At 35.9% G+C, this 9,640-nt stretch overlaps 1 protein-coding gene across 1 annotated transcript; it reads left to right on the top strand.

Moving 5' to 3' along the window:
- Positions 1-2,474: 2,474 nt before the first annotated feature.
- tmem147 (transmembrane protein 147) lies at positions 2,475-7,717 on the top strand. Its single transcript, XM_026924041.3, has 8 exons — positions 2,475-2,600; positions 3,080-3,198; positions 4,395-4,464; positions 4,573-4,638; positions 5,554-5,690; positions 6,447-6,531; positions 6,788-6,909; positions 7,441-7,717. The coding sequence occupies exons 2-8, from the start codon at positions 3,122-3,124 to the stop codon at positions 7,559-7,561; spliced, it is 678 nt and encodes a 225-aa protein (XP_026779842.1). The 5' UTR covers positions 2,475-2,600; positions 3,080-3,121; the 3' UTR covers positions 7,562-7,717.
- Positions 7,718-9,640: the final 1,923 nt, after the last annotated feature.

Here is a 9,640-nt window from a genome sequence, read left to right on the forward strand (position 1 = left end):
TATTCAAATAACCAATTTTTATTATTCTCTTCAGTTTATTTATACTTTACGAATAGTTTGAACAGCTGTATTCATCATATTACCATTCAAGGTGATTGTTGTTGTTTTTTTCGCTCCATAGCTACTTTAAATCTTTAACATGCATTAAAGGTCAAAAATAAACATGCAGAGGGCTGTTGGATACAGAAGCCCTAAGAGGCCAGGCACTATTATTTTTTTCTTTCTTGTTTTCTCGCGATCACGACTTCATTTTCTCGTGATCTTGATATAACAAAAGCTGTTTTCTCATGCTCTTGACATAACAAAAGTTGCTTTCTCATGATCTTGATGTAACAAAAAGCTGTTTTCTCTTTTAAATGGTATCTTTCAAACATCGTTCTGTAGCCATGCAGACATCCTGGTCCCTCAAGTTGCCTGGCAATGAAACTGACTACATGTTCAGGGCTGCTATATTGTCTTCGACGATAAAGTTTACACCTGACAGCCTTCTTCTCAAGTGTCTGTCACTAATGTGGAAGTTGTCAATCACTGACAGACTTAGAGCTATTTCTGCTTGAGTGAGTCTCTGATCAAAGCAAAAATGAATTTGTTCATCCATGATGCTTCGGGATTGTGCTATAAGCTTTTGCTGCCTCTAGATAAAAAAAAAAAACAAAACATGTTGTTGTGTTGAGTACACAGAAAAATTATGCCCTGATCACAAGAAAACAACTTTTGTTATGTCGAGATCATGAGAAAACAACTTTTGTTATGTTGATATGATGAGAAAACTTTTGTAATGTCAAGATCATGAAAAAACTTCAAGATCAGGAGAAAAATTCTATGTCGATATCACAAGAAAACAACTTTTGTTTTGTCAAGATCATGAGAAAACAACTTTTGTTATGTCGATATCACAAGAAAATTAAGTTGTGATCACAAGAAAACAAGAAAGTAAAAAAATAATAATGCATGTCCCCTTAGGGCTTCCATAGTTGATGACTAGCTAGCTAATGTATTTACACACCAGTATAGTTATGGTTCTTATACTGTGGGTAAATTGATCTACACCCAGGAAACAGTTTGGACCAAAAACACGATGTACGGATTTTAATTCGTTAGTTTTCATGTGGACCCATTCTGCTGATTAATGCTAATAGAACTTCTAAATAGACTATAATACTGTAACCTACACGGATGTTTATTTCAGTCAATAGTGAATCAAGGTTATCAAACATAAGGAGTTGTAAAAAAATCACTGTGTGGTAGCTTATGGTTTACGGCAGTGGCTCCAGAAGATTCGTCCTTGTCTTGCCTTGACATGGACAACGATTTACTTTCATTATTACTACCAGGGAGTGGGAAAGGAGGGCGAGGCCCACTAAAAAGCGGTTTAACTATCAGCTATCGGTTTTCTATTGTTTTAAAGTCCATGTATCTTTTTTATTGCAGTTACATTGCGTTTGTTCTGCCTTTCCTGAATGATGAAACCGTTCAATGCTTCCTTCAGCAATTAAAAGCATCAGCTGCTCATTTTGCAGTTATCCAATCAGACCATCAATCATATGGCAGCAGGACAATGCAAAAGTCATGCAGATACAGGTCAAGAGCTTCAGTTGATGTTCACAACAGACATCAGAATGGGAAAAAAGTGTGATCTCTGTGACTTTAACCATGACATGATTGTTGGTGCCAGATGGGCTGGTTTGAGTGTTTCAGAAACTGCTGATCTCCTGGGAATTTCAAGTACAGCAGTCTCTAAAGTTTACACAGAATGGTGCAAAAAACAAAAGTTTGCGACAGTTCTATGGGTGAAAATGCCTTGTTGATTGGTTTGATCTGCCAGGAAGGATATAGTAACTCATATAATCAATCTTTACAACTATGGTGAGCAGAAAAGTGATTACAGTCTGTGTAATCACCTGACATGTCTCTTACTGACAGTCTGCATGAATCTACAGTCTGGGCTAGATAGAAATCAGCCTCAGGCTCACCTCTTTACCATTTGTGTATTTTTCATACAACCCTGCTAGCTCATTTATATCAGTCAGCTCTGGTATTGGAGGAGGGAATTACTTATTAGGATAAATGGAAATGTACACGGACACAGCAGAAACAATAACATTAACGATTACTTGTACTTGTCAATTCACATTTGTGATTTGCTGATTTAACAATTACGCAAAAAAGATTTTATAAAACGCAATGCAAAGTAATGTTATTTTGTTAATAGTTTCCTGAAAATGTCAGTCATAATTAGGCACAGAAGAACAATTAATAGTATCACTGGCTGAGCCAACTGATCTGAATCACCTAAAAGTGTCAGAATTCCTATAACTAGTATTTGCGATCAGTGCCCTCTCTATCATTTCTGCCACTCGTACATTTATTAAAATGCCTATTTATCGTATACAATTTTGTTAAAAAAATTTCTTACTAGTACAAGTAAGTAAAATATGAACACAGAACGTAATACTATGTTATAAATAATATGTATCACTACCAACGTAGGAAAATCCGGAACTCTTGTTTGTGCTGTGTTGTTGAAGTCCGGAATCTTTTCAATGAGAAACCCGTCTCTACTAGAAGACATTTCATTAAGAAACCTCAGCGGTCATTCGGTAAAGTATTAAATATATTAAGAGTTGAATGCATAGTAATTAAGTAAATACATTTATTAAGTTATTTAGGAGATGTTTGCTCCTAGAAAAAGTGTCATTTTGATTTAACGTGTGAGCCACTGGATGTTAGCCATGTAGCTTGTAGCTCCTCTAGCCTGTACGCGTGAGCTGAATCCCAAATGGCTCCATGTTCCCTATATAAGTGAACTACATAGGGTATGAAACAACAACTCCTGATCCCTACACAGGGCAATATACAAGTTATAGGGGGGCTTTTTGGGATTCAGCCATGGTTGTGGCTGCCTGAGGTAACATCACCCCGGCTACTTGTTAAAAATGTATTTGTTATTAAAATGTTTTGGTTACTTAAATACATTATTGTGAAATACAGATGAAAAGAGATAATATTTTTGCTCATAATTATGACCTAGCACTGACTCTTTTTATTCTCTTTTATTTCTGTCTCTCTCTTTTGACAGGTCCAGGAGGTGTATCTTTCTTTTATTATTTCTTCTTGAGAAATGACGCTTTTTCATTTCGGGAACTGTTTTGCCCTGGCTTATTTTCCATACTTCATAACATACAAATGCAGTGGATTGTAAGTGTGTCTTCTTGCTCTTTTAATGTGCCTGGAACTTGACCTAAAATGGAAAAAAAAGAGAGAAAAGCCTCAGTGTTTTGCATTTGTTTGTGCAAAACATAAAGACTAAGACGTTACTGAGGCTGAAATGACTGCTGCAGTGAATCTTTATCCTCTTACAGGAGCTTCCACTAAGCTTCCCAGACAGCTCCTAAAGTGTGACCTAGTAGTAGTGACCTTTTAACATTACAGAAAGGCTGTTACGGTTTGAAATTGGCAAGGTATGATCACCCAGTCTACAAAATATCACGGTTTCACAGTATCAACTGGGCAGTAAGAACACACAAGGTAGTGGTGATATTTAAAGGACAAATTTGTTAAGAATTCATTGTACTAAAGGCTCACATCTCTCTCTCTCTCTCTCTCTCTCTCTCTCTCTCTCTGTGTGTGTGTATATAATGTATACACTCCTGGGGGGGAAAAAAGGGCCAAGCCCAAAATGGCAAAATATTAAGCTTTTAATAGTCTTCACAAATCATTGGTCAGGAAATTAGCAAGAATTAAACAATTAGATAAAGGAACTTAGTATAGGATAGCGTTTGCCTTTGATTTCTTTAAATGTTTAAGCCTTGTGGCCCTTGATGGGTTGCATCACGTGTGGCAGATAACCAAATAATGACTAATCTTTTAAGAAAAAAAAAAACATAATATAACAAAATATACAGAATATATTTTTGGAAAATGTTGTACACCAAGACATGTGTTAGTTTGAATTTTACATCAAACATTTTAATCATTATCATGATTTTACCTTTGTGTACAAGAAGACTATAAGTAAATTTCCCTGTTTCCAGCTTTTCCCCAAACAGTTCACTGTAGCAAATGGTGGCACAGGAGGTCTCAGGAGCGCATTCATTTCATTCTTGTTAATTTTCTGACCAGTGATTTGTTGTTTGCCATCTTGGCCACTTTTTTTTTTTTTTTTTGCCTTGGAGCATGTGTGTATAATGTAAAATACATTAGAGAGAGAGAGCGCAGCTGAGAGACTGTGTTTGAGATTCGTCATGTATTATAAAGTTACGAACATTCAGTAACAAGGTTGTATGTTTCATAGTAACACACCACTGAAAGCATCAATACTGTTCTGTTAAAATGCTTTAGAAAAACTGTTTTGTTTGTAAAATTAATATAATCTGCTGTCACTGCTGTTTCAGATCAGAATACAATGCATTCTGGAGATGTGTCCAAGCAGGGGCCACTTACCTCTTTGTACAACTATGCAAAGTGAGGAATTATCTTAGATCTCAACAATATAACAAATAAAATTGCAACTTAAACAACCTTAACACTTGTGACATCATGCTCAGCACCATTTTGTTTTGTGGCCTCCAGATGCTGTTCCTTGCTACATTTTTTCCTACCTGGGAAGGCGGTGCTGGTGTATATGACTTTGTCGGGGTAAGGCGACTTGTAATAACAAACCTCGCTACAGTTTCAGTTAAGAACCGATCATGTAGATTTTGTTACATTTACATGTATTAGCAACAGAAACTTTGCAACTTTAAAGTAATTTGGCATTGTAGCTTTAAGTCATATTGATTTGCAACTTGCCTTAGCTGGCCCAAACCGAGCATACAGATTTACATTTACGGCATTTGGCAGACGCTCTTATCCAGAGCGACTTACAATTATCTCATTTATACAACTGAGCAGTTGAGGGTTACGGGCCTTGCTCAAGGGACCAGCAGTGGCAGCTTGGTGGTGCTGGGATTTGAACTCTCAAACTTCCGATCATCCAACATCTTAACCACTGAGCTACCACTTCCCACTTATAGCAGTTTATCAGCATTATGGATGTGGCATCACATGGACTTGGAGGGTTTTTTCAACAGACTCTGAGAATCTACTGTTAATGATAGTGTTTCATTTATATTGGCACTACTGTTGTGTGCATGAAACAGCTCCTCACAGTAGTATACAATAACAGAATGATATAAAATTCTACTTCATCCCGATTCTAATCTCAGCCCTATTGATGACATTAAGTAAAAATGGTGTCTGGTTGAATCATGTGTTGGTGTGTGGGAACACTTCTCATTTTTGCTTGATAAATGACACAATATATTTTTAATTAAATATTTAATGAAATAGTTACATATAGACCTACATGTCCTGTTTAAAAGTGTATTTTCTCCCTGTAGTCAGCATTTCGTATTTTATGGTATGGTTGACATTTGCATAGCAATGCCTTTTTTTTTCAAAGCAAGAAAATGACAGAAATGTGAATTTAATTAGAAATCAGATAAATCTGTGTTTAATAATGAGGTCACATGATCATTTCATCTATTTTCTGTTTTATGTCCTGACTTGCAGGAATTTATGAAGGCCACAGTGGACATGGCAGATCTGCTAGGGCTTCACCTTGTCATGTCCAGAAACGCTGGGAAGGGAGAATACAAAATAATGGTAGCTGCCATGGGCTGGGCCACAGCTGAACTGGTTATGTCAAGGTACAAATCACATATACACACAGCAAAGTCTACATCAGTGCTACAATACAGAAAATATACAGAGGTGGTAGACAGCATGCATTCTTTACAAAAGTAAAAGAAATCACTCATTTAAAACAGCACTCTGGTCAGATTTAAAGCACGGCTTCCAGTTCTTTACACAAGTTGCTTAGCTCGAGTTCTTTACTCAAGTACAAAAGTATAAACTCCCAAATCTGTTTAAAGTAAGAAAGGGAAAGCACAAGAGTCACAAATGCAAAAGGTGACAAATCTGATTTTTATTACTGATGTTAAACGTTTGCATTGGAACCAAGGAATGTGGGCAAACAGCTAAAGCTAGCTAACAACAGCTGTATCCCTAAACCTCTGAAATGTTAGCAAGCATGATGATACCTTTGGCGTTACTAGCTAGCTAGCATGTTAATATGTAATATTGCCCCTCATGTTCTTGTTATCTTGCTTACCAGAGAGAGGCTACTCTACTTCAAATACCTTTTTTTTGCAAAATAGTATTACTTTCTTAATTTATAGCAATCATCCAAATGGATCAATCTGCATTTTTTTCACTGTTGATTTTTTTTGTGTGGTTAAAATATTTTAGTTAAATGTAGCTCAGCTTTAAGTTCATTATATAATTTTAGGTACAGTTCACATTTTTTAGAAATAATATATAGGAAATCAATGTGAAGAATAGCTAGTTTGTTGTGTGAAGCAGATTTGCAGTAAAACACTAACCATGTTAATGTACTTCAACAGGTGTATTCCTTTATGGGTCGGGGCTCGAGGGATTGAGTTTGATTGGAAATACATCCAAATGAGCTTCGATTCCAACATCAGTTTGGTAAGAGAAAGTGTTTTTACTTTACATTTTAGCGTAGTAATGTGAACTGGAACACTGACTTGGGTAACCCATCGTGTTTGCTACTGTAATATGGTAGGAAATATAGCCTGTTATACTCGTAGCTGAAGCATTATTACATTAAGATCCCAGTGTCCACTTCTGTTATGCTGCTATTCCACAGGTGTTTGATTTGCTGTGTATTGTATGCATGAGTCTGTAAGTATTGGAACAGCAGTCTGTCTCATTTTCGGTGTAGGTTCACTACATCGCCATGGCTGCAGTAGTGTGGATGTTCACGCGGTACGACCTGCCGAAAAGTTTCCGCTTGCCAGTGACTGTGCTGTTGGGGCTCTGTGTGTACAAGGCATTTTTAATGGAGTGAGTATCTCGCATTTCACATGAACCTTGCACAATATTTACTGTTGAAAAAAAAAAAATACACAATATGCAGTTAATCTGACAATACAGTACTACTCTCAGATTCATCCTCCCTAAGCATGCAGAAGTGTTTTTTTTTTTAAGAAAATAAAGAAATGATTTGAATGTAATACTTTCAAAACAATATTTCCAGTTTGTTTTGCTTGTATCAGGCTGTTTGTATTAGTTTCCGGGTAATAAATGACTAATAAAATAGAGTATCATCATACTGCCATAAAGGGATCATGCACTTTTTGAGAAGTGAGTATAGAGTAGGCATGTCCTGCTCCCACTCTTTCAGGTTTTGAGCCAATACCCATCCTGAAATTCTGGGTATTGGCTGATTTCCGTTTTTTTATTATTTTTTTTTTAACAATCATTACAATGATTTGTTTTACCAATTAATAGTTGCAAGTCCACCTGTATGCATATAGAGGTTCCAAATAATCTGAAACACATGGTACTATAAACACTTTCTCTCCCTGTGCCTAGGTTGTTTGTTCATGTGTTTCTCCTGGGCAGCTGGACGGCTCTGTTGGTGAAAGCGGTGTTAACAGGTGCCATCTCCCTCTGCTCGCTCTTCCTTTTCATCACACTGGTTCACAGCAACTGAGGCTTTTCTTATGTTGCCACACATTCAAGTGTTTTGTAAGAAAACTCCATATTAAGTGTTTTGTCTGTCAATGGGGCCAGTGAGATGATGTCAGTGATGTCCGTTGTATTTTTTATTTGTCTTTATAATGAATTAAAATATACAAAAATAACCCAAGATCAGCTGAATTTTTTTTGTTAATATAGTAACTATGATAAACAAACAAATAACCTCAGGTGACCAAAAAAAAAAAAAAACACAACAGATTTAAATATGTAGTCTTTTTTTTTCCCCCAAAAAGTAAACCAACATTCAGAAACCAGGTGGAAAAAAATAAGTACACCCTTACTGATTACATTTCAGTAGCATATTCTAACAATGAATTTTATATATATGTATAGTTCTCCAGTTTGTTCCCACCTCCCAAAAACAGTAAGTGGATTTGCTACCTTAAAAATTGTTCCACATCCACCTCCTAAAAATATATGAAAGCACTGAAACATGAACTTGCTGGTTAAATGCGTACATTTCTTTCATTTCTAAATGCTGATGTAGTTCAGCACAAGTTCTGCATTTTTTTTATTGGTTTGATAGTTTTAAGTACAAGCTAATGTTTGCTAAGGAGATTCAAAATAAACTTTATGCTGTAACGTTTATTATAGCTATAAATAAATTCTGGGTGAGATGTCTCCATTCACTAGGCTAGGTGTAATTTTTCCATGACACTGACTGTGAATAGGGATCTATAGCTATGTACAGTATGATTAACATGATATGATTTCAGATGTCATAGACTGAAGTGAATGGTAATCGCACCACTAATCATTTGTGTAAAAGATCTTATCCTTGAATTTCAGCTGCACATACAGTATAACTACCAAGCTGCTTACAGAATAAAATCTGCTCATTTATTCAAAGCAGAACCCCCCAAAAAAGGAGGAATGGGTAGTCTGGAGATATATTGAGCAGAAGTGAGTTTGCAGATGAGGACAAGAACGATTTTTCTGAGCCTGATTATAAAACTGCAAGCAGGACAAGCTGAGAAGGAACATGATAAACAAGTAAACTTGGCACACTTTTATAAGCTTGTTACATAGACAATGTGCACTATACACACAAATGTTTTGTTAATCAAAGGTAGATTAAGATTGCCAGTGCCAGTGATCTAAACAGCACATGGATGATATCCGAAAAAAAGGTCTGATGGATTTAATTGGAGTTATTGGATGTGAACTGGATACAAGTCTAATCGTTTCAGTTTGTAATCAGTAAGTGGCTGTCAAAATGTTCACAATTTTCCTGTGCTGTAGAAAAAATGGAATTGTTATATTTTCTAATTTTTGGGAAACCCTGATTTTAAAATGCTAGAACCTTACATGTGACTGAGATACATGCAAAGGGACATCTTCAGTCTTTATCTTTTACCTGGACACCTTTAAAAAATAATTTAAGGTACATCATTCTAAAAGCTAATTAAAGGTACACCGCATGCATTTTTCTAGGTAAATGTGCCATTTTTTGTAACACTAAATGTACAGAAAAAGGAACATTAATGCTACCACCCCACTGACAAGGAAAATACAGTTTGTTCCTTTATTTCTGAGATTATAGTTTCCAGAACTATATATAGTAGAAAATGTCAGAATTTCACTATGTAATGGATTTTCAGCATGCAAGTTGCTGTAATTTTGTCAATTACCCAGCCTGTGTACAATAGGTTTAACAATGTTTGAGCCATTTTTTTTTTTATTTAATTTTGACTATCTGTACAATTATAGTGAAAAGATTAAATTGAAACTATGACAAGCAGACAAGCATTTTGGGCAGTAGTATCTTTTCCTGCTTCCTGCTGAACAGTGACTTATGTCTGGAAAGCTGTTCCCGTTAATGATCAACAATCACTGTGTGTATATAATACTAACACTGCAAAATCCTACTGAGTCACACTGCAACAGCCACTTTGGCCTATAGGAATACAGTAAGAGGATTAAGATTCACTGCAACACCACAAGCAAAAAGAAATTACAAAGAAGGAATGCTTCCAATCCATTGCATTATTATGAAGTAGCTGACAATTAAACATCTGCTAAATAAAAATAG

Source organism: Pangasianodon hypophthalmus, chromosome 22 (genome assembly GCF_027358585.1).
Source record: "Pangasianodon hypophthalmus isolate fPanHyp1 chromosome 22, fPanHyp1.pri, whole genome shotgun sequence".
Taxonomy (NCBI): Eukaryota; Metazoa; Chordata; class Actinopteri; order Siluriformes; family Pangasiidae; genus Pangasianodon; species Pangasianodon hypophthalmus.

What these genes read in the sequence shown, in the direction of transcription:
- tmem147 (XM_026924041.3), top strand. Translation starts at nt 3,122, where the DNA reads ATGACGCTTTTTCATTTCGGGAACTGTTTTGCCCTGGCTTATTTTCCA. An exon ending in TCGATTCCAACATCAGTTTG is followed by an intron (nt 6,532 to 6,787) that starts GTAAGAGAAAGT and finishes TTTTCGGTGTAG; the next exon opens with GTTCACTACATCGCCATGGC. An exon ending in TACAAGGCATTTTTAATGGA is followed by an intron (nt 6,910 to 7,440) that starts GTGAGTATCTCG and finishes CCCTGTGCCTAG; the next exon opens with GTTGTTTGTTCATGTGTTTC.